At 40.3% G+C, this 22964-nt stretch overlaps 1 protein-coding gene across 1 annotated transcript; it reads left to right on the top strand.

The window, feature by feature from the left end:
• The first annotated feature begins 858 nt into the window (after window positions 1-858).
• Window positions 859-21976, top strand: LOC115642542 (peroxisomal NADH pyrophosphatase NUDT12-like). The gene is made up of 5 exons (XM_030546166.1): window positions 859-1809; window positions 3425-3592; window positions 17490-17603; window positions 21320-21519; window positions 21971-21976. The coding sequence occupies exons 1-5, from the start codon at window positions 1743-1745 to the stop codon at window positions 21974-21976; spliced, it is 555 nt and encodes a 184-aa protein (XP_030402026.1). The 5' UTR covers window positions 859-1742.
• The last annotated feature ends 988 nt before the right edge of the window (window positions 21977-22964 follow it).

The raw sequence follows: 22964 nt of genomic DNA, 5'->3' as shown, positions 1-22964 counted from the left end.
CAAGATAGTCCATTGTGATGCCACTAAGGCTGAAATGTTTCTTCTTTGAATGAATTAGGCAAGAAAAGTAAAGTGATTACAAACAAATATTTTCTTGAAAGTAGAAATGTTTTGCTAACAGGCTATTTCCCTGATTCTTCTTTGAGGTTGTTTCCTCTGCATATTCTCACTTGTGGAATATGCCTTTTAGTACCATTGGTCTTTGGGATCCTTCTATAAAGCATTGCCCACTACAGCTGCAGGAGCTCCCTCTTGCAGCACTGAATGTTCAGAGCCAAAGCTATAAAAGGGCTGTGTGGTCCATCTTAGTTCTTCCCCTTCTGCAGGGGAAGCTATTCTGTCTAGGCCTGGAGCAATTTCTGGGTTTTGATCCAGGACTCCCTTAAGTTCTGATGTTGTATTGCATTAAAGTTAATTAGGTAGCTACAGGTTTTCTAAAGAGTTCTACTGTCCTGTGACACGAGTACAAGTAGAGAGGTTATTTTACCTCTGTATTGGGCAGAGATGTGACCACTGTTGGAAATCTGTGTCCAGTTCAAGAAGGTTGTTGATAAATTAGAGAGGGTTCAGAAAAAGCCACAAGAGTGATTAAAGGGTTAGAAAAACCTGTCTTTATAGACTCAGGCAGCTCAATCTGTTTAGATTAATAGAGAGCAAGTTACTGTCTGAGTGCCCACTAGGGAATAAATGTTTGTTTGATAATGAGCTTTTCAGTCTACCAGAGAAAGGCATAACACAATCCAGTGGCTAGACACATTCAAACTGGAAACAAGGTGTACATTTTTAACAATGAGGGTTATTAACTGTTGGAACAATTGACCATGGGTCATGGTCGATTCTTCATCCTGGCAATTTTAAAATAATATTTGGATGTTTTTCTAAAAGGTATGCTATGGGAAATATTTTGAAGAAGTTCTGTGGCTGTTATCCAGGAGGTCAGACTAAATGATCATAGTGGTCCCTTCTGGCCTTAGAATCTAAGGCTCCAACACCTGGATTTAGCAGGAGGGAATGAAGGTATTGGGAACATATGGTCATTTTAGCATCACATTTCTAAATGTTCATTGCTGAGAAAGAGTACGTACGTGGCCTCAATTGGGACTACTTTTCTAAAGGTCCCCTAAAACTCAGTGGTGGTGTGGATGTATCTCACAGTGAGAATATGCTCCAGCAAGACACTTACAGAATCACAGTCACTATGGTAACCATCTTTTTTTCCCCCCTGTTTATAGGTATGACAGGTCCATTGTCAGTAAATCGAGCCAGACTGCACTAGACATTGCTAAATTTTGGGGGTATAAGCATATAGCTAATTTACTAGCAAATGTTAAGGGTGGACAGAAGCCTTTTTTCCTGCCAAACGATACAATAGAGTATGAAAATTATTTTAGCAGGACACTTCTGGATAGAAGGAGTGATAAAAGAACAGATTCTAAATGGTTAAACACAAAATAAAACCATCCAGCCACAGCATACATCCTTTTCTCAAATTTAAACCCATTGGTCACTTTGAGTGGAGGGGAAGATGGTTCCCAGCAGCCTGAAGTCAGGCTTTGCGGGCTGTGCCACAAGGATGTAAAGGAATACATGAGCCAGACTGAAAATCACCTTGATTTTTCTTGGAGTAGAACTTCAATTGGCTACTCTGAATGGAGGAATTCTGAAGGAAGAAGAAGATGGACTGGTTGCTTGGTTTGCCCTCAGCATAGATTCTACCTTTGCTGAACAGTTTAAACAGAAGCATGAAGACTGTTCTTTTCTTCATCCTCCAATGCCTGCTCTGCTGCAGTTGCCTGAAAAAGGAAGCTGGTAAGATGTCCAAAATGTAACTTTTAGCAATTGTCTAGTCAGAAAAGAGCAAATGGGGAGTGGGAGAAGAGCCATGGAAGGGCTTCTGTATTGGCTCCTATTTGCCCCTCTCCTACTGATTAGTTGCGTGATCTTAAGCAAATCCCTACCCAATTTATGTGCTTCAGTGATGCCCATAATAAGCTGTAATAATATGTATCTTCCACATAGAAGAGTTTTGTTGTTTGTTTGAAGTATGAGTTGCAATCCTCATATAAAAAGGTGCAACATTTTTTATAGAAAGATTGAATTAAAAATGACAGCCACCTAGTACAGGCAAATTCCGTTGTTTCCAGGGATTTTAATTAGAGATCCATGACCTGATTTTTTCACTAGTTACAACTGGTTGTGTAAAAATTTGCATACACAGTTGAAAGATACTAATATCTGCGAAACCAGACAATAATATTGCAACTGTATGCAATATCTGTGGAGAACATGTTGCATTAAGTGTATCAGTGGTTTATGTAACCCTGGCCCAGGGATTTTATTTACTTCTAAGTGGGGAGGGTTCCTACTGCTCCACCAGGAACTAAAGACAATAGGGAGTGATTAAGGTGAATCACTTAATTATAAACACGCCCCCCCAGAGAAGTACTACCTCCGGGGAAGGCTTTCATATACTGGTTCAGACAGGGTTTTTCAGAAACCAACAGACAAAGAAAGAGCTTTTAATATAAAAAGACTGAGTTTAAGTTAACTCAGGACCATCTTTCTGAACCAGCACACAGACAGGACCTTAAATCCAAGATGGGCCCCAATCCTTGCAGAAGGATTGGAAAGTCTGGCCTACTAGGGCCCCATAAGACTGATGGGTGAGTCCCTAATATGTTTAGTGTTTTCTTTATGTTTTCTCTGTAATGCTTTTACCTTAAGGATAAATGTGCTTGCCTAGAAACTATCTCTGGTATAATTTGCAACAATTTATTGGAGCATAAGCTTTCACAGTGGGTATTCACACACGAAAGCTTATGCTCCAATATGTCTGTTAGTCTATAAGGTGCCACAGGACTCTTTGTTGCTTTTTACAGATCCAGACTAACACAGCTACCCCTCTGATACCTGGTATAATTTGCAGCTGCTGGCAATAAATACACTGTTTATAGCGCTTGAAGAGACAGCAAAGCACAGGCACTGGCTTTTAGGCAGACTGGGATATTGCAGTGTAAGGCAGGGAGCTGTACAGTCTTAAAACTCCTGGTCAGGAGGGAGAGACACACGGGTCTCCGTCCAAAAGAGGTGCTTGATGAGAGCTGAAACCTTAAGTGGGTGCTATCTAGAGATCACGGGAGGGGGAACAGAGGTATAGTTACCCTGAAACTTATGTCCTGCACTAATGTAAGTGACTGCACAGGGTTCAGGACAATGCAGGTCTTAAATTAATGTAGTTACAAGGGAAAATAGATAAGGGAATTTGAACGACATGAGATTATCAAGAGGACATTTTAAACGGTGGTTTTAGTGTGATTTTCCTGTTGAATTACAAGAATTTTCTTGTTGTGCTATATATTGTAAAAGATTAGAAGGCTTGTAATTTGATTTTATGTGACTATCATTTTGGTGCATTCTTTTAAAGTAGTAGCAGCCCAGGCCAGATCTGTTCTAGCATGGCATAACCGATACCAATTCTGTCCAACATGTGGCAGTGCAACCAAGATTGAAGAAGGAGGCTACAAGACGACCTGCTTAAAAGAAGACCGTCTCAGTCTTCAAAGTGTTCACAATACATCGTACCAAAGAGTTGGTAAGAATATCATAAAAATAAACAATTGGCTGAAGAAAACTGGCTTGTATCATAGAATCAGAAATGTAGGATTGGAAAGAACTTTATAGGCCATCTAGTCCAATCCCCTGCACTGAGGCAGGATTAAGTATTATCTAGACTGTCCCTTATAGTTGTTTGTCTAACTTTGTTCTTTAAAACCTCCAATGACAGAGATTCCACAAACTCCTTAAGTAATTTGTTCCAGTGCTTACCTGCCCCTGCAGTTAGGAAATTTTTCCGACTGCCTAATTTAAATCTTCCTTGTTGCAATTTAAACCCATACTTTTTGTCCTGCCCTTTATGGATTAGGAGAACCATTTATCACCTTCCTTTTTATACCATTCTTTTACCTATTTGAGACTTATCATGTGCCCTCCTCTTCTCCAGATTAAACAAACTCAGTTTTTTCAGTCTTTCCTCATAGGTTTTGGTTTCTAGACCTTTAATCATTTTTGTTATTCTCCTCTGGACTTTTTCCAGTTTGTTCACATCTTTCCCAGAGTGTGAGGCCCAGAACTGGACCCACTACTCCAGTTGAGGACTTATCAGTGATGAGCAGAGGAGAAAAAAAAATACTTCTCGTGTTTTTTGAAGCACTTCTGCTATACATCACAGAATGTATTTGCATTTGTAAAAGTATTACATTTTTGACTCTTATTTAGTTTGTGATCCACGATAGCCCCCAGATCCTTTTCTGCAATACTCCTGTCAGGGACTCTAACCCCGACGGCAAAGTTCGTTGTCTGACCGCGGGAGAGACAGGCAACACCAGCAAGGTCCGATCAAAAGCTCTTTATTGACAAGTGCACGCATCAATAGAGAGCAGCTCGTCTCCAGAGAGAACCAGCCCCCTCTTACATCTTAGTATAAGCCTATATAGACAGTTTTATTGCATCATAAATTATTCACTGGAGCAACCCACCCCCTTCTTCTAACAACTAGAAACTAGACACCTTAGTATACATGCATGCCTAAAGTTAGAAATGTAGGGGAGTTAAAAACAAACAAAGAACAAAACCAGGGAGTGAAAACAAGGAGGCTGGGAAACTAGGGCTCTTATCACTTCTTCGAAGGAGCTGCCCGAACACAGCACATCTGGTACTATGCCAGGAATGCAGCTTCTCTTTTATCTCACTTTTTCCCAGCGCTTGTGAGACATGCTGCTGCTTTTCAGTGTTTTCCACTCAGGGATTACCCACAAACCTTTGTTAGCCTGACTTTGGTCAGGTTGGCATACCTGGTTTTGTCTGCTATATCTTTATTCAGGCCTAACAATCCCCCCTTTGTCCCTAGAGGACCATAATGGGACTCTTGGGACACATATTCATTTAACAATTGTACGCGGGAGGCTAGTAAACCATGACCCAAGGTCTGAGTGGAGGTCCTTAAAACTAAAAGTGTGATCAAGAGATATAGCATGGAAAACAACAGAACATTCTTAATAGCTTGTAAATTCTTGTTAATTAAGCCAGAATGATTAACAGAAAAGCAACATTTTTCCCCGATGCGAGCACAAGCTTTTCCCTAATTTAGCATTTATGGCATTTAGCACACATTTATTTTGCAAAGTTACTTTTGCTACTTTATCAGTTTTTTGTTGCAACTTTTGGAAAGCGTCTATTAATGCATTAGCTGTTTTTTTTTTAAGCTTTGCAGAAATATTTACAACTGCTCTTTTGAGCTTAGCCATTTACAATCCAGGAATGAGTGCACGGACAAAAGAGTGGAATTCTGTTTGTCTGACAACTAAGGGATTGGGGCACTGACTATAAATCAGTTAGGTATACCAAGTGGTCTAATTTTTCAGATGTTTCGGTGAATAATTCAGTTTCATGTGCATTTTCCCCATGGACCCGTCAGGATTCGGTATGTGGAAGCCCACACCCCCCGGTCCAAATGCTTGGAAGGAGCACTGTAAATGTTTACACTTTCACCCAGAAAGTTTTTAGTATATTTTCATGACCACAGATCAGATGGTACTTCTGATGTTTCTGTAAGGGCAGTGGGCCAAGTTTGGTACTCAAGATTACTTCGAATGGCCATTAACTGGTCATTCAGGAAATTCTGAATCTCCAAACATACTAGATCCCACTGCAATGCCTTCCCAGCCTCAGTGATATTTAATACCATCTTTCCTTGGTGTAGTACTATATTACATTTGTTATTTAACTATTTTAGGTACTTTTAAAAGGCATTGACATTAATAGCATAGGAGGGGGTTACATTATTAGTTACTGGAATGGTTTCAATACAGGTAAAATTTCCAGTGGCAGAACAAACTTTTTGGGTACTTGTTATTTAAAATTCAATACATGCTGAAGAATTTATTCAGAACACAGGGCACAGCCTGTAGAATAAACCCCAAAATTCAATTAATACCACATTCCCAAGCATGGGTCCCACAAATTTTTTCTGCCAGTGTACAATTCTTTGTTTCTTCACCAGGGTCAGTTTTTAATGTTCTTTCTAGTCAGGAATTCCTGGACTTTGGCAATTTCAGTGGAGTGAGTGTTTCTTCTTCTTTCCCAAAACAGTCGTGGTGCAGCATCATATAGGGCAGAGGTTACTAGCACATAACCCTGTAATGGCTTTGCTTTTTGTAGAAAAATTTAAAGGCACAATAGATCTGTTGGTGGACAAGGGAGAGATTACTAGCACGTTACTTTGTACTTTTTTCCTACTGTCCAGAAGACACAGTGGAGCTAGAAGGAGAAATAGGCTAATTATCAATAGGAGAATTCTCCCGAGTTGGAGGGGTCTTTTTGCAGTGAGAATCATGAGTCCAAACAGTCAGTTTTTGGCACTTCACAGCGGTGTTGGTAGTCATTAGGACTTAAGGGCCTTTCCAGCATGGAGCCAAGGCAGTCTTTCGTTGGTGGACCTTTACATCAATCTCGTCTCCTGGTTGTAAGGAGTGGCAGGGCTGCTAGGGTCTTTGGGTAGCGCTTCCTTACCTGTGAGAAAAGAAACTTAACACATTTCATTAGTGCCTGGCAGTGTTTTTCAGATTTCATAGCTGCATGGGCAAATTTAAGCTTTTCTTTTCCTGGTTGTTAACCAAGTTTTAACTGTGAGCAGTGTCCTTGAATGGAGTCAGTGTGTTATCTATAGCCTGAGCTTGCTATTTTATTTTATTTTATTTTATTTTTTTAGTTAATTTATTTTGTTCTTTGTCCTTCTTTTCTTCTTGGCTTCTTTTAACCTGCAAAGGAAACTTTTACTTTTTACTTATACACATTTTTTTCAACAATGAATACCTACACACTGTCATTATACAGTACATTAGTTTTATTATTTAATGTATGCCACATATACCCTTTTACTAAAATAATTTTATTACAGAACTTTGGAGCAACAGGCCAGGACAAGCACACCCACTTTGAGGAGTTCACTTAATACAACCTCTAGTCCAATAGCTTTCCACCATCCCCAGCCCTCTGGCTAGAAATCTGAGGTAGCCAGAAGGATCCCATGTACAATATGGGGAGTGGGTTAACTTTTCATGTCTTTGCTTTCAAAGACTGTTGGTATGCAAATTTTAACAACAATTTTTGCAATTAACAATTTGGCCAATGAAGTTTTTTTTTCTTACTTAAGGAAATGCATTAGACTTTAATATATCACATTGTCCTGATTTATTTAAACACTTTGTATTCCAAGTTGAACAAAACAAGTATGTGCATTTTAATTTAACCTTTTTTGCCTGATTCCAAACCATACCATCCCATGAAAACACTAAACACAACAATTCCGGCCACAAGACAAACACCATAAGACAGAACATAGAACACAAAACATAATTTCTATTGTGCCAGTAAATGCATGGTACGTTGAATGCTGTTCAGCTGGCATCAGTTTTCTCTGATTATCTGAAAGACAAAAAAAAACAGAGGTCTACCCCTTCTGGGCAGTCAATCATTGCTTAAAATAGACAAATACCCTTGTTGATTTCAGGAAAAACAGAGGATTTATCCCATATTTTATGTGTTTCATAGGCAGCCCAGGTTTCAGTGGCTCCTACCTTATTAGTTAGATAATTTGCATTAATACAGATGCTTTCTGGCTTGCTTTTTACTTTTAACTGTTGCTTTCAAACACTGAAAGAAAACATCACTACTTATAGTGCCCTTACAGCCTAATAAAATTTTAATTACATAGCACTATATACATTTTTTAGCTAATTTAACTAAATTCTAAATGATTGCAATTAACAATTTTTTTGCCTCAATTTATTTACAAACATTTCAAAGACACCAAGAACTTTCCTCTTTAGCATTTTTACAAAGTTCAACTGCTGTTTTCTTTAGCAACTACAGAGTTAACTTCTTACTTTCCCTTAAATCACTTGCTTGTTTCCCAACAGCCACTTTTATTAACTCAAATCACCATTCCAAGTAAGTCCTGGGTATTTGAAATCCCCATGCTTACACTTACTTACTCCTTCCTTTCACTACACCCTCAACATTTTCCAACCTGTTTTCCAATCTCTCTGTCTGTTGCCTGCCCGCCTGGGCCCAATCCTGCTTTTTTTACTGAATTGTCCCTTCCATAGGCACCAACTTGTTCCACTACCAGTTTAGCTAGGAGGGTGGGCTTCTCAACTAGCCCCCACCCCTCCTGGTCTCTTCCCTTAAACTTTCTCACTCACAAGACTACCCGAGTCCTCCTTCATGAGGCTTGCCACCTAGACGAAGACACATGGCCCTTGGGCAAAGGCCATTTACTTAACATATAAGTTAAAGGACTATTCTTAGAGGGTTTACCCAGAGACTCATTCATCTGTTTGACTCTTAAACAGCAAAGAGAATTACACAGAGAGCAGAGGGAATTACAGTCTAAGCCAGACTTTCCCACTTTTATACACTGACCGCTACAGGGGACGGGACAGAAGGATCTCAATTCCACCTCAGAGCTCTCTCGCACACATGGCTTCCACTCCGAGGAATTATGAACGAGAGGTTCAGTTCCGCCCACACTTCTAACACCCAAATGAACAGAGCAAAAAAACCCAACAGTAACTGGTTAAATAGAACAGAACCAGAACCAGATAGTGTTTCCTTATTCTATTAGGACTCACTTTTACTCATGCAGTTCTCAGCATATAACACTAACGGTACCAAGCAAAACAAACACAAAATAACAAGGGTAAAACAAATAGATGGTGTAAATTCTGCAGGGCTCCCCTCTTTTTAATTGCTCACCAAACTGTGACAAATTTCTGTTACCAATCTATTCCTCGTGTCAGGTGATCAGGCTGACACTACAGGATTGTTGGGGGAAGATAAAGAAAACACACCATATAACTGAATTTTAAAGCTTCATTAATAAAATAATAAAACAACAACGGAGAGTGTTGGGAACGCTCCCACATCACTCAGGAAAATATTAATGCCCCAAGCCCGAAGCTCCTTTCATACTCACACACGTACGTTTAGACTGGCCACTTCTGTGTATAATGTTCAGAGGAGGGGGAGAGGTGGAAGGGAGATTATCCTGTTTACAGCTCGTCCAGAATTTCCAACATGCTTCTGCTCTTGGGAGGGCTGTTCTCTTACACCCTGGAATCTCCTGCGGCGTCTCTTTCAGAGATTCCAGTCCAGGTTGGCTGCCTGTGGCTTCTTTGGTGTCACCAAGCCACACCGACTCCAGGGTCACAAAGGCACTCTGTTGGATCTTACTGGACAGTTAAGCTTTGCAAATGTAATTTCAGTTCTGTAACTTGTATTTTCTTTGCTTCGCCTCTGTCTATATTTTTTCCTTTACAGCCAGCTGGGGCCGAAAGCAGCCTCTCCCTTCACCAAGCACAGTCCGCGCCGATTCCTGACCCTGAACGCAGAGCAACCCCCTTCTTCCATCCCGGGACCAAGATGATTTTTAAATTAACCCGTTCCTTATGTCTTTTTTTTCTTTTTCTCTTTCCCATTAAACATTCTAGTAGCAATGCTAACTACTTTAGACAAACTTTTTTCTTGCGTACCATCTGGATGCTCTCTAAATTTTTTTGCAATATCCTTTGCACATTGTGACATGAAAACCATTTTAACCATCTCCTTTCCATGATTAGTTTCAGGATTTAAATTCCCATGCTTTTTAACTTCATAAATCAGTCGAGCACAAAAGTCAGAGAGGTGCTTATCTGGATGCTGAACACAAGCAGTCACCTTGCTCCAAATTGGAGTAGCCTCCCCTGCATCTCTAATACCATTCAAAACAGCTTTTAAAAATCCATCCAACTGTGTCTTTTGAGCTGGATTATTGGGATTCCAGTTAGGGTCAGTAATTAGCCAAGGTGCATTCAAATGAGCTGCAGATTTTTCTTTTACTTTTTGTCTTTCATCTTTTGTCATGAGAGTATCTAATAACTGCTTTACATTTGCCCAAGCGGGCACATGAGTGAAAAAGATTGTGCAGAACATTCTTTCCACTGCCTCAGGATTGTCTCATAAGTGAGGCATAGTGCACTGCCAGTTAAACAAATTTGAAGTTGCAAACAGGGTACGGGTAAAACCATCTCATGTTCCCCAGCAACCAGTAGAAACAGATAAGTTCTTAACGAGGCTTGTCATATCAGGGGTGTCTCAGAAACATTCTCCCCCATGGAGTTAAGTAACCTAGTGGGGGTCCACAAGGGCAAGGACGAGGGCTGCTGTAATATTGGGGGTGTTTGAAAAGCAGTCCCTGACCAAGTTTGCAAAAGGCTGGCTGGAGGCTGCACAGAGGGGGTGAGGCTGCCTGATTCTTCTGAAGATGAGGGACCATCACTCTGAGCTTCCCCTTGATTCTCCTCTGTCCCTGAACTGTCCCTAACCTGCTTTTGAATCTTTGCACTCCATCAGGTGGGGAAAAACAGGAACAAATTGTCCTCCTCCCGGTGCAGCTCTGGGGCATATGGTGGGGGATTTTTTTTACAAGAGCTCTCCATACAAACAGCTTCAAAAGCTATCCGTCCCTCCATGGGTTCATAATTATACCATACAAACAAGTAATTTATTTGTCCCGGCCTAAGATCAACCAAAATATCCCTTAAGGAGTTCATTTTATCTGTGGAAAAGGTTTCACCCTCCGGCCAGTCTCTAGTTGGGGACAAATGAAAGGTAAATGATGGCCATTGGATCCAACACAGATTTCTCATCTTAAATTTAATTAGGCCAGCTGTCTCAGAAATCTCTTTCCAATCTCTAAGTATCAGAGACAACGGGGCGTCCCCCGGGCACTTATTGCCAACTTGTCCCATTTTAATGAAGGGACTCTAACCCCTCTTTCCCAGGTTGAGGTAAAGGGACTCTAACCCCCACCTCCCCGCGTCGAGCGCTCGCTTACCTCTCCAGGGACTTGAACACCTGGACTGGGACTCAAACCCAGACAACTTGGATCCTGCGCAAACCTGGACTGGGACTCTAACCCAGACCTGGACTGGGACTCTAACCCAGACCTAAGTAGTCAGGGACTCTAACCCCGACAACCTGGACCCTACTCAACGGGTAGGTGGACATTGCTGGATTTCTACGAGCTTCAGCTGGTTCACAGAACACGCCTTATCGCCAACGCAGAGATCAGATCACCAGGCAAGGCTCCTCTAAACTGGAGGATGCGCGCTGCGTTGCCTCAGGGTCCGATCCCCCGCCGGAGAGTCAGACGGGTCCCACCGGAGTCGCCAAAGATGTCAGGGACTCTAACCCCGACGGCAAAGTTCGTTGTCTGACCGCGAGAGAGACAGGCAACACCAGCAAGGTCCGATCAAAAGCTCTTTATTGACAAGTGCACGCATCAATAGAGAGCAGCTCGTCTCCAGAGAGAACCAGCCCCCTCTTACATCTTAGTATAAGCCTATATAGACAGTTTTATTGCGTCATAAATTATTCACTGGAGCAACCCACCCCCTTCTTCTAACAACTAGAAACTAGACACCTTAGTATACATGCATGCCTAAAGTTAGAAATGTAGGGGAGTTAAAAACAAACAAAGAACAAAACCAGGGAGTGAAAACAAGGAGGCTGGGAAACTAGGGCTCTTATCACTTCTTCGAAGGAGCTGCCCGAACACAGCACATCTGGTACTATGCCAGGAATGCAGCTTCTCTTTTATCTCACTTTTTCCCAGCGCTTGTGAGACATGCTGCTGCTTTTCAGTGTTTTCCACTCAGGGATTACCCACAAACCTTTGTTAGCCTGACTTTGGTCAGGTTGGCATACCTGGTTTTGTCTGCTATATCTTTATTCAGGCCTAACACTCCTTAGCCAGTCATTTCCCGTTTGGTATTTGTGCAACTGATTATTCTTTCCTAAAAGCAATACTTTGCATTTGTCCTTATTGAATTTCATCTTATTTATTTCAGACCATTTCTTATTCTGATCCTGTCTTCGAGCCCCTCCCACCTTGGTGTCATCCACAAACTTTACACATATACTTTCTGTGCCATTATCCAAATCATTTATTAAGAAATTGACTAGAACCAGACCCAGGACAGATCCCTGCGGGAACCAACACAATAGTTCCTTCCAGCTTGATTATGAACCATTGATAACTCCTCTCTGAGTACAGTTTTCCAGTCAGCTGTGTGCCCACCTTATAGTAGGTTTGTGTAAGTTGAATTTCTCTAGTATGCTTATGAGAACATCAGATGAGACACTTGTCAGCATGCCTCAGTGGGTCACAGCTGAGAATACCAGGGTCAGGACAAACTGCTGAGAAATAGGGCAGACTCACCCCAAACTGGTGGTTATTCTATTCTTATATTATACCACGCCAGTAACAAAAGTAAACTTCTGTCTCGCCACGCTGGTTAACAGGAACTCTCAGATGCAGTCTCCTTAGGCATTTCAGCCATTGTCTTACCACCCAGACACTGGCCTCTATGATGAATGGTTACTTAAAATCAGTTTCATCACCTATAGAGTTCTCTAATCCCCAGAGGTCAGCCACACAGCCAGGTAAATATATAACTCGGATCTGTCCCAATAATCATGCTGCTGCTAATTCTTTAGTAAGTAAAATCTAAGGGTTTATTAATCAAAGAAAAAAAGACAGGAGTTAAAAATGGCTAATAGATCATATACATACAAATAGTTGCAAAGTCCTTATATTATGTTTGAAGCAATGAATGGAATAGATTGCTAGTTTGTGAAGTCTCCCTGGTAATTTCCAACAGATTGGAAAGCCCTCAGTTCATAGTTTAAAATGCTCCGTACATTCTCCAGAGAATCAGGGCAGGAAAGGCAAAATGGAAATATCTCAGGGGTCTTCTATACTCTTTGCCATATGCCTGGAAAGTTAGTGGCTCGAGATGGAGTCCAAAGTCACATGAGCATATCACATATCCTTACGTGCTTTGATGACTCACACGGGCAGCCATTACCCATGTACTTGCTGAGGCATACTCAGGAAGGCTTATTGGGCAGGATGAGTTTCTTCTATGGCCCACTGTTAGAGTGAAGTGTCCTTAATGGGCCATCAAGCTTGACTAGTCCACTCATAACGGGCTGGCAAGACTGGATGTAAGCTACCTTGTTGTTGTTACCCCAGGAACAAATGTATTTGAGATACAGATACATAGCCAATATTCATAACTTCAAATGGATTTAAACAGGATAATCTTATTTAGCAAATCATGACTTCTGTATTGACACCTTAAATGATATACTTTGTGCAAGATTTGTTGCACATGCATAACAGTGGTATAAATGGTCATATTCAATCATACAGCATCAGAACGGTATCAAAAGCCTTACTAAAGTCAAGATATATCACATCTGTTGCTACTCATCCCCCACCCCCATCCACAAGGCTTGTTACCCTGTCAAAGAAGGATGTTAGGTTGGTTTAACATGATTTGTTCTTGACAAATCCCTGTTGCCTGTTACTTAGCTTATTATCTTCCAGATCCGTACAAAGCGATTATTTGATTTTTGTGTGCTCCATTATCTTATTCACGTGATCTTATTATTCACTACTTACTTCATTGTATTCATGTATCTTAATCCCTTTTAATTCTCCCATCCTCTTCACTCAGTCCCTCCAATTTTTTTTTTCAACTGTCTCCCCAGACCCCACTCTGTCAGTTTTATTCAAGGTAAAGTAGTCCAAGCTTCTCTGTCTTTCTTTGAGTTGTGCATGACAAAAAAAAAGTTTTAATTCAACTTCAGCCTCTTGTGTTGCTGTGAAGAGCACTAAAAATCCTATGTTACAACAATGTAAGCAAATGATTAAAATAACATTAACATTCTCCTCTTCATCCACACAGCATCCAGGCTCTCATCATCTCAGGTCTTGATTATTGCATCCTCCTTTACTCTGGCCTTGACAAATCTTATTTATTCCCACTTACATCCATTCCAAATGATGATGCAACAATCATTTTTCTGGGACATTGCTTTGACCACATGATGCCTCTCTCTGTGTTCCTCCACCGGCTCCCCTTTCTCCACTGCATCAGTCATGAGCTAGTTTTCTTTACTTTTAAGGGCCTTCATGGCCTAACCCTGCCCAACCTGTCTTCTCTTAGATGATATAGGGACATTGACGCAAGCCTTCATTCTGCAAAAGATGCCAGTTTTGGTTGTCCCATTTTTAAAAATTTTCCATCGAGAACATTCACCTTTCTCTCATGCTGCCTTTCATCATAAGAAGGGCTTGCCATAGATATCCACAAAGCCCACCTCATCATCCTTCTTCAAATCCTTTTAAAAGCTCCTCTTCCATGTTGCTTACAAAAAAAATTCTGTGGTGCTTAGGCAACCATTTCTGCTGCGAGCACTCTCTTTCATGCCTTTATTTCATGCTATTATTTTCTTGCGCCATCTGTTTGTTTTATCTGCCTGCTGTCTGTGGTCTGGTACTTAGATTGTAAACCCTTCAAGGCAGGGACTGTCTTTGTATTATATACTTATTCAGTGCTTCATACAAAAGGCCTCAGACTCTAGTCTAGGTGTTACTCCAATACAGATAACATTCCAGTGTGGCATCACACTGTGCTTACATCTTACAGTCTGAAATAATTTTTAAGACAGTAAAATGATTCTGCAGTCAGTGCTTAAAGACCTGCCCCATAAAAACTGCAACAGTTCTAGAAAATCCATGATAAATGGTGACCCTGACAAGAGATCTCACGGAGCTGGAATCTTTTCTTTTGTTATCCATGTAACATCTGCACTTGGAAAGTTGTTTGAATCTTGTGCCAAAATCCATAATCATCTTTTTACCATAAAGGTTCATTTATAGAATTCTTTTGCTTGGCATTCTGAATGTTGTACATATGGTGCAAAAGGTGGTTACTTCATTTAATTGTAAGAAGATATTTAGAACTGTACTGTAAACTAGGGAGAGCTGTGCAATATAGAGGATACTTACTTCAAAGACTAAAAAAACTATTATAAGTAGCAAGCTTTTGTAACAAACTGGTAAAATTCAGGGGGAAATTGCCTGCTCCTGAAACCCTTGTCATATAAAAAGATACATGCCCGTAGGTTACAAATGAGAATTCTGTCCTTTCTTTTCAGTTACAGAGTTGTGGACTTTCTGCCAGGGAAATATAAAACATTTGAAATAAATTAAACAAGTAAACAGCTTTCCTACCTGTAGCAGGGTGGACTACTGCTCCAGCCCTGAAAGGGTTAAAACAGCCCTGGATAAGGGCTGGGGCTGGAGAAAGCAGCCTTTTAGGCTGGGCTGATTGGGGGAAGGGGCGGCAGCTGAGGCCACGCCCCAAACTGAGCAACAGGCCCTTATATAAGGCAGAGAAGCCAGGCACCCAGTCTCCCTCTGCCTGTAGAGGGAGAAGGACCTGGCTGCAGGGAGCTAGTACTGGGGGTTGCAAGGGGTAGCCCAGGGGTAGGCTAAGGCAGCAGGTCCAAACCCTCCTTGTAAGTGATGAGTTGGCTGATACTGCAGCCTGCCCCAGGGTGTGGGGCTAGACAATGACTGGCAGTAGCTATACACTGAGGGAGGGTGGGGGTTCCCTAGGGAGGGGAGACCCTGAGAACAAGGGATCACTGGCAGTGGGCAGCACCCTATGTAAAAGGGCACCGGGTCCAGGGAGGGACACAGGGTCAGTAGCTGGAAAGGTGGCTCACCAGCCTGCCGAGGGTGCTCTGGACCCTGGACTGAGCTAATTCCCAAGGAAGACCAGTAGGAGATGCTGCCACCTCGTTATACTACCTATGCCTTGACATCATATTTTTCCTTCTTGGTCTCTCTTTCCCTGTTGGCCGTTTACTATATGTAGAATATATTTTCTTGAAATTTATGCTTTTTTTAATCCATTTAAGTTCATTAAATGGCCCCCCCCACTACCTTAGTATCTAAGCACCTCGCAGTCTTTAGATCTTCACAACGCCTTAATGAGGAAGGCAGTATCATTATCCCTGTTTTGCAGGTGGAGAATTAAGGCACATAGAGGCTAAGTGATGTGCCCAAAATCACACAGGAAGTCTGTGGTAGAGCAGGGACTTGAACTCTAGTCTCCCAAGTTACTGTCTTAATCATTGGACCATCCTTCCTCAAGCTTGAGTGACTGTATCTTTCCTCTCATTCAATTGTCTCACCATCTTTTTTCTTGTATCTTTACCCTTTGACCTCTTTTTCTTTCCCCTCACTCTGTAGTGTGTCCCTCTCAATCATAGTGTGTTGTATGTCTGGCCCTTTTCTCCCTCCTTTTGTCTGTTGCTTCTCATTTTTATTAATCCTACCTGCTCCACTTGTGTCTTGCGCTCTGTGGACTGCAGTGCAGCTTACTAAAATCATTAGTAATGTTTTCTTTACAGTCTGCAGCAGAACGCATAAGAAAAGGAGTAAGATTAAATGGAAAATTGCTGAGCCAGCATTTGTGGTACCTTTTTCTAAAAAAAGCTGGTGGCCAGCAGGACTTGAAATACTACAATTTGTTCCATGGCAGGTGCTTTTTGAATCCGACACCAATCTTTGAGAAGCATTTGCCTGTGAGATTGATAAATCAGCAATTCTAACAGAGGGGGATATACAAGAAGAAGGATCAGTCAGGCAAGGAAGATAAAGCAAGTGGGATGAATACCAAGGCGCAGAGAGAGAGAAAGGGAAGGCAAAAAGAAAACATAGATGATTAGGATGGTTAAATGAGAGGATGGATAGTGATTAGGATGGTTAAATGAGAGAGAGGCAACGAGATAACCGAAGACTGTATAGGAAAAGGAGAGAGGCTCAATGTAGATATGACTGATGGGAAGGGGAGAAAATAAAACAGAAAATTCTAAAAGAAAGATAAAGAGACGGACAGGGAGAGGAGAGAGAAAATGGATAAAAAATCCAAAGGAGAAAATGAGAACTAGAAACCAAGAGAAGGAAATAAAAGGGTAAAAATGAGAAAACATGACAACATTTAGGTCATAATAATAATAATATCTCGTTCTTTTATAGTGCTTTTCATTTGGAAATCCATCCCACACATCTATGACTGAGGAAGAGGTGTTGGCTTATCATTCTTGCTACTGAAATTGTTTTTCTGTTGGATGTGTAACTAGGTTAATGCTGTGGGTACTTCTACAAATTGCATACAGTTGCAAGTAACGTCTATCCTGGCTCTCAAACGCTGGCTAGTTAAGTACCCCCATTAGGCCTTTGTATAACAAAAACAGGTGAATAGAGATCTTGTTAAAAAACACACCCTGATAATACCTGAGTTGGGACATCTACTCATAGATTCATAGACTCTAGGACTGGAAGGGACCTCGAGAGGTCATCGAGTCCAGTCCCCCTGCCCCTACAGAATTGGACTTTCAAGCTCGTCACTGTACTATATCTGTATTTACACCATGAATATTGAACAAAGAATTGTACATGCCTGCAATTTGTTACCATATTTTGAGCCCCCAAAAAGTTAAATATATTTCTTTCATGTGCATTCCAGATCCTGTAGTGATAATGCAAGTCCTTCATCCAGATGGGAACCAGTGCCTTTTAGGCAGGAAGAGGAGGTTTCCTCCTGCCATGTTTACCTGCCTTGCTGGATTTGTAGAGCCTGGTGAGATTTTCTTCATGGCTTTGATGTCAATTCATCTTGTATTTCTATCCCAGCTTACCCTTGAAATTGCCTGGAGCTTTTCAAAAGGATTTTCCTGCAGATTGATTTTAAACAGTGCTGTACTTTGAAAAGAATGCCAGAAGTTTGATCCACATTAGGTCAACTAAATGTTTATATTATCTGTTCTGCATGTTTTATAATAAATATTCCACACACCTCACATATTGGCAGTTGATTTTTTTTAAAGGAACACTTGTCAACTTGAATATTTGTTTAGGTTAATTTCAAAAAATTCCATTTTATGATAGAACATCCCAGGCCCTAAGTTAAAAAAAAAAATCTTTACGCATCTCTATCAGGATTTCTTTCTGTTCCCCTCATAGTATTTATGAGGATATTTTTGGCCAGAAAGAAACGGAAATTGAACTCAGCAGGACTACTCATGCTTAAAATGTAGCATGTGCTTAAGTTTTGCAGAATCAAGGCCTAATTGACTGTACAGAGGAACAGTGAAGATTGAAAAAGCTTTGTAAAATGCACAAGGTAAAGTGAAGATACTTTTTTCTGCTAGCTGTTTTCAGCAATAATAGTCGCAGGTAGTAACATAATTATAGTGGGTACAAAATTTTCAGACAGAAATGAGATTTTCAGTTTGTTGGCATCCCTTTCAGCTGAAACCTCGTTTCCATTATTGTCTAGAGAATTTAGTACAAATAAACTGTACTCATTCACTACTATGAGGTTTTGGTACAAATGAACAGCAGGGGAGAAAGAGGGCACTTGGCTACACATGTTAAGGACAGAGATTAAGGCTTAATATTGAATTACTTGTTTTTTGTCACTATCCACAACTGTGATTTAAATATAGTTTTCTGTATTGACTTTCCTTTGTTTTGGGAAAAAAGGGGCAAAAATTAATCTTTAAACACTTACTCTAATGTGTCTTATTCACTAAAGAGACCATAATGCATAGCTAGGCCCAAAAATTCTGTGTGACTGACTTCTGCTATATGGTTGAATGAACTGGTTCAGATAAAATAAGAATTGACTCAAATATTATTTTAGAGGTTGTAAAAGTTCCTCACTTGTCCCACCTTCCCTTGTATTTTTCATTGTTGTACTTCTTTGCATTTTTTGGTTTTAAGTGGACATAAAGTTCTGAAATACAAGGACACCTGTTATCAGAGTATTTCCAGACTGAATTAAAGACAGTATTATTGGAAATCTCACAAGCCAGCATATTTTCATGCTATCTTCATACCAGTTTTACTTATCAAAGAGATTTGGCTAGTTTGGATGAACAACCAGTGAGCTTCCCAACTCTTCCAGGTTCACCCATCAGCTAATTATTTACTTGAGAAACCTTTTAACAATCAAGTGTTGGAGAACAAATATAAATTGTGAAAGTACAGCCTCTTATCTGGCAGCTTAGCACCTAGTTGGTTGAACTCAACCTTCTGCATTAATGGGCTATCCTCTTACTAGTCAGAATAGAAAACACAAAAGATGCACAGTATATTAAGATCTACCTGAGAGAAATTTCAGTGACTGCAGATCCAGTTTAAACTTCAGAGAAGGGAATTTTGGAAATCTCTGCCGATAACCCATGCATCAACATAGGGTCTTATCTACTTTAAGGAGCCTTTGACCACATAACTCCTAACCTCTTCCTTAAATTATCTCATATAACAGTAATGCCTGTGTTATCATTGAATTTGGGCAGGGAAGATGTCACTTGCATTTCTAAAGCAAAGATGGAAGAAAATAATTGGATATTATCCACAATAGAAAAGTAGCAAGAGGCACTGTCAAGATGTAATGGAGCTAGAATTCGGAATTTTATATTACTGTACCAAGAGGTACTGGTCACCATTCAATTTGGCAGGAAAGTGGTGTATTTCTTTATGCCAGAGATCTTTCAGGATAAAAGTGACATTTATTCATCTTTAATCATACCTGATGTCATAAACAGATAGCTAAGGGTTAATGTCTCTTTCACCTGAAGCACCTGACCAGAGGACCAATCAGGAAACCGGATTTTTTCAACTTTGGGTGGAGGGAAGTTTGTGTCTGAGTCTTTGTTTTCTGTCTGCCTGCTTTCTCTGAGCTTTGGAGAAGTAGTTCTGCTTTCTAGTCTTCTGTTTCTAAGTGTAAGGACAAAGAGATCAGATAGTAAGTTATATGGTTTCTTTTCTTTGGTATTTGCATGAATATAAGTGCTGGAGTGCTTTGATTTGTATTCTTTTTGAATAAGGCTGTTTATTCAATATTCTTTTAAGCAATTAACCCTGTATTTTGTCACCTTAATACAGAGAGACCATTTGTATGTATTTTTCTTTCTTTTTATATAAAGCTTTCTTTTAAGACCTGTTGGAGTTTTTCTTTACTCCAGGGAAATTGAATCTGTACTCACCAGGGAATTGGTGGGAGGAAGAGATCGGGGAAATCTGTGTGTGTTGGATTTGCTAGCCTGATTTTGCATTCCCTCTGGGTGAGGGAAAGTGCTTTTGTTTCCAGGACTGGGAATGGAGAGGGGGAGTCACTCTGTTTGGATTCACAGAGCTTGTGTCTGTGTATCTCTCCAGGAGCACCTGGAGGGGGGAAGGGAAAAAGGATTATTTCCCTTTGTTGTGAGACTCAAGGGATTTGGGTCTTGGGGTCCCCAGGGAAGGTTTTTCAGGGGGACCAGAGTGCCCCAAAACACTCTAATTTTTTGGGTGGTGGCAGCAAGTACCAGGTCCAAGCTGGTAGCTAAGCTTGGAGGTTTTCATGCTAACCCCCATAATTTGGACGCTAAGGTCCAAATCTGGGACTAAGGTTATGACACCTGACAACTCATCCTTTGAACAAAACTCCTCCTTTTATGGGACTTATGTAGGATACTAGAATCCTAAAGTATGTAGGCCAAGATTTGCAAAAATAAGAGCCAGAAGGTAGGAAAATTAAGGAAAAATTCTACTGACTTCAACCATTTCCCATGTACAAATAATATGTTATAAACTTATCCAGTGCACATATGCCAACAGTGTATAAATATTAATATTCCTGAGGGTGGAGTTAAAGTTTTTCATTACAACTTGAGTTAGAGGAATTTAGTGTCTGTTTTGTATTTCTTTATATGTTTTGAGGTGCAAAGGAGGCTCCTTGAAGAGAGGAAGAATGTGTCAAAGTGGGTATTTGTAGGCATGTGTCTGAGTGTATTTGAATATCCAGCATCTTTTTACTGTTGATTATCATACTTTGAAAGGCTTAGTTAAATTTTAAACTGTAACATTCCACTGTTATAGTCATAGTACTAACCTTAAATTAAAGTTTATAAAATTATTTACCTGTTATAGTGAGCAAATGATTAGTTGTTTCAAAGTTAACTTGAGGTAAGGTGTGTTATTTTCTATACATTTTGAACAGTAATTTCAAGGAGTAATGGTAGCTTTACATAAGAAATACACATTACAATGTTGATATTCTGATATTTTTATAGTCTTTATTTTATTTTATTTTTGTTCATTTTGAAAATGTTGCTTTGGGGCCTGCCTTTCTTTTATTACACTTCTGCTTCTCATACTTCAGATCTGTGTCCCACTCTGGGAACTGGACCCCTATAAATAATTGTTCAAGGCAATTTTAAATCTTTTGAGTCAGTTCATGGCACAGAATGTAATCCTTGCTTGGAGAATTTTTTCATCAGATGCTTGTTCTTTGCCCTGTTTGATTAGGGGAAACAACAGAAGATGCTGTTCGAAGAGAAGTAGAGGAGGAAAGTGTAGTCAAAATTGGCCATGTTCAGTATGTCTCTTGTCAACCATGGCCAATGCCCTCCTCCCTAATGATTGGTTGCTTAGCTGTTGCAGTGTCTACAGAAATTAGAGTCGACAAGAATGAAATAGAGGATGCCCGTTGGGTCACTAGAGAACAGGTAAAGTTCATTTCTTTCTCTCATTGATTGTTCTGTGCCTGTATTGGTTCTGGTGTACAATAGGAATGCACCCTTTTTCAGCAAGTTGAATAGGTGTTTATATGCACCACATCATACAGTGATTACATTGTAATTGTAAATTACACATCGCCAGAGAGAGAGAGCTACTTATAAAAGACTTTGTGATGAATGCTGTGCCCACTGCAAGCCCATTTCAAGACATTGTTGCCATGCTTAACTATTCAGTGCTTCTCTTTGGGCAGTATCTGTTGTTAGTTATTCTAACATCTTTCTATTTACTTCCTTGAGTTTTGTTTGGATCTAGACAAGAGAACTGTTAAGTAGCATTAGTTTTTGAGCTTTTTCTAAAAAAACAAAATTTAGAAATACTTGTACTCTTCTTTTTTTTAGAGATTTAAAAGAGTTATTTTTTTGGCTTTTTTTCATACAGTTGTAGGCCTCAGTCATCCAATTCACTGTGCATGGGCATGCCCTGTGTACTGTGCAGAACACTCCAGGATCAGAGTCTAAATGGGGAAAACTAGAAAACTAATGAAAATCACAATGGATGGAATTTTAAATATAACTATTAAACAAATTACATGAGGCTTTTTTGTTCTTGCTGAATTCCTTCTGCCACCTTTTCTGTCGGTTAGCATTTACATTGTTATATAAACTTTAAATGGCAAGTACTTTGCAGTCAGGTCCTTATTGTCTTATACAAGTAAAGCAAATGTGTGTCTATACATTTGTATAAATAACAAACTACATTCAGCAATAGTGAAGGCGGCATCAGGCCATATCCCTCCACCTAAAACCTTAAAAGCATGGAAATAAGTTAAGGGGAAAGATATCTGCATTCTTTTCCACCTTCATATTGCTTTCACTTCCACCTCCTACAGATCTCTGCTCTGTTTTTATTATGGAATTCTTCCTTATCTGAAGTTGTCAAACCTTAGTCCCAGATTTGGACCTTAGCGTCCAAAATATGGGGGTTAGCATGAAAACCTCCAAGCTTAGTTACCAGCTTGGACCTGGTACTTGCTGCCACCACCCAAAAAATTAGAGTGTTTTGGGGCACTCTGGTTCCCCTGAAAAACCTTCCCTGGGGACCCCAAGACCCAAATCCCTTGAGTCTCACAACAAAGGGAAATAATCCTTTTTCCCTTCCCCCCTCCAGGTGCTCCTGGAGAGATACACAGACACAAGCTCTGTGAATCCAAACAGAGTGACTCCCCCTCTCCGTTCCCAGTCCTGGAAACAAAAGCACTTCCCTCTTCACCCAGAGGGAATGCAAAATTAGGCTAGCAAATCCAACACACACACATCTCCCCCTGATTTCTTCCTTCCACCAATTTCCTGGTGAGTACAGACTCAATTTCCCTGAAATTTCCCAGAAAAGAAAACTCCAACAGGTCTCAAAAAGAAAGCTTTATATAAAAAGA

This window comes from Gopherus evgoodei, unplaced genomic scaffold, assembly GCF_007399415.2.
Source record: "Gopherus evgoodei ecotype Sinaloan lineage unplaced genomic scaffold, rGopEvg1_v1.p scaffold_41_arrow_ctg1, whole genome shotgun sequence".
NCBI classification, from domain to species: Eukaryota; Metazoa; Chordata; order Testudines; family Testudinidae; genus Gopherus; species Gopherus evgoodei.
The sequence above is the reverse complement of the archived record's forward strand: the minus strand, read 5'-3'. Positions and strand labels throughout refer to the sequence as shown.

Bases quoted from the DNA above. Each gene is read 5' to 3' on its own strand.
- LOC115642542 (XM_030546166.1), top strand. From the start codon at position 1,743: ATGAAGACTGTTCTTTTCTTCATCCTCCAATGCCTGCTCTGCTGCAGT. The intron at 1,810-3,424 runs GTAAGATGTCCA...ATTCTTTTAAAG, and splicing joins TTGCCTGAAAAAGGAAGCTG to TAGTAGCAGCCCAGGCCAGA. The intron at 17,604-21,319 runs GTGAGATTTTCT...CTGTTTGATTAG, and splicing joins TGCTGGATTTGTAGAGCCTG to GGGAAACAACAGAAGATGCT.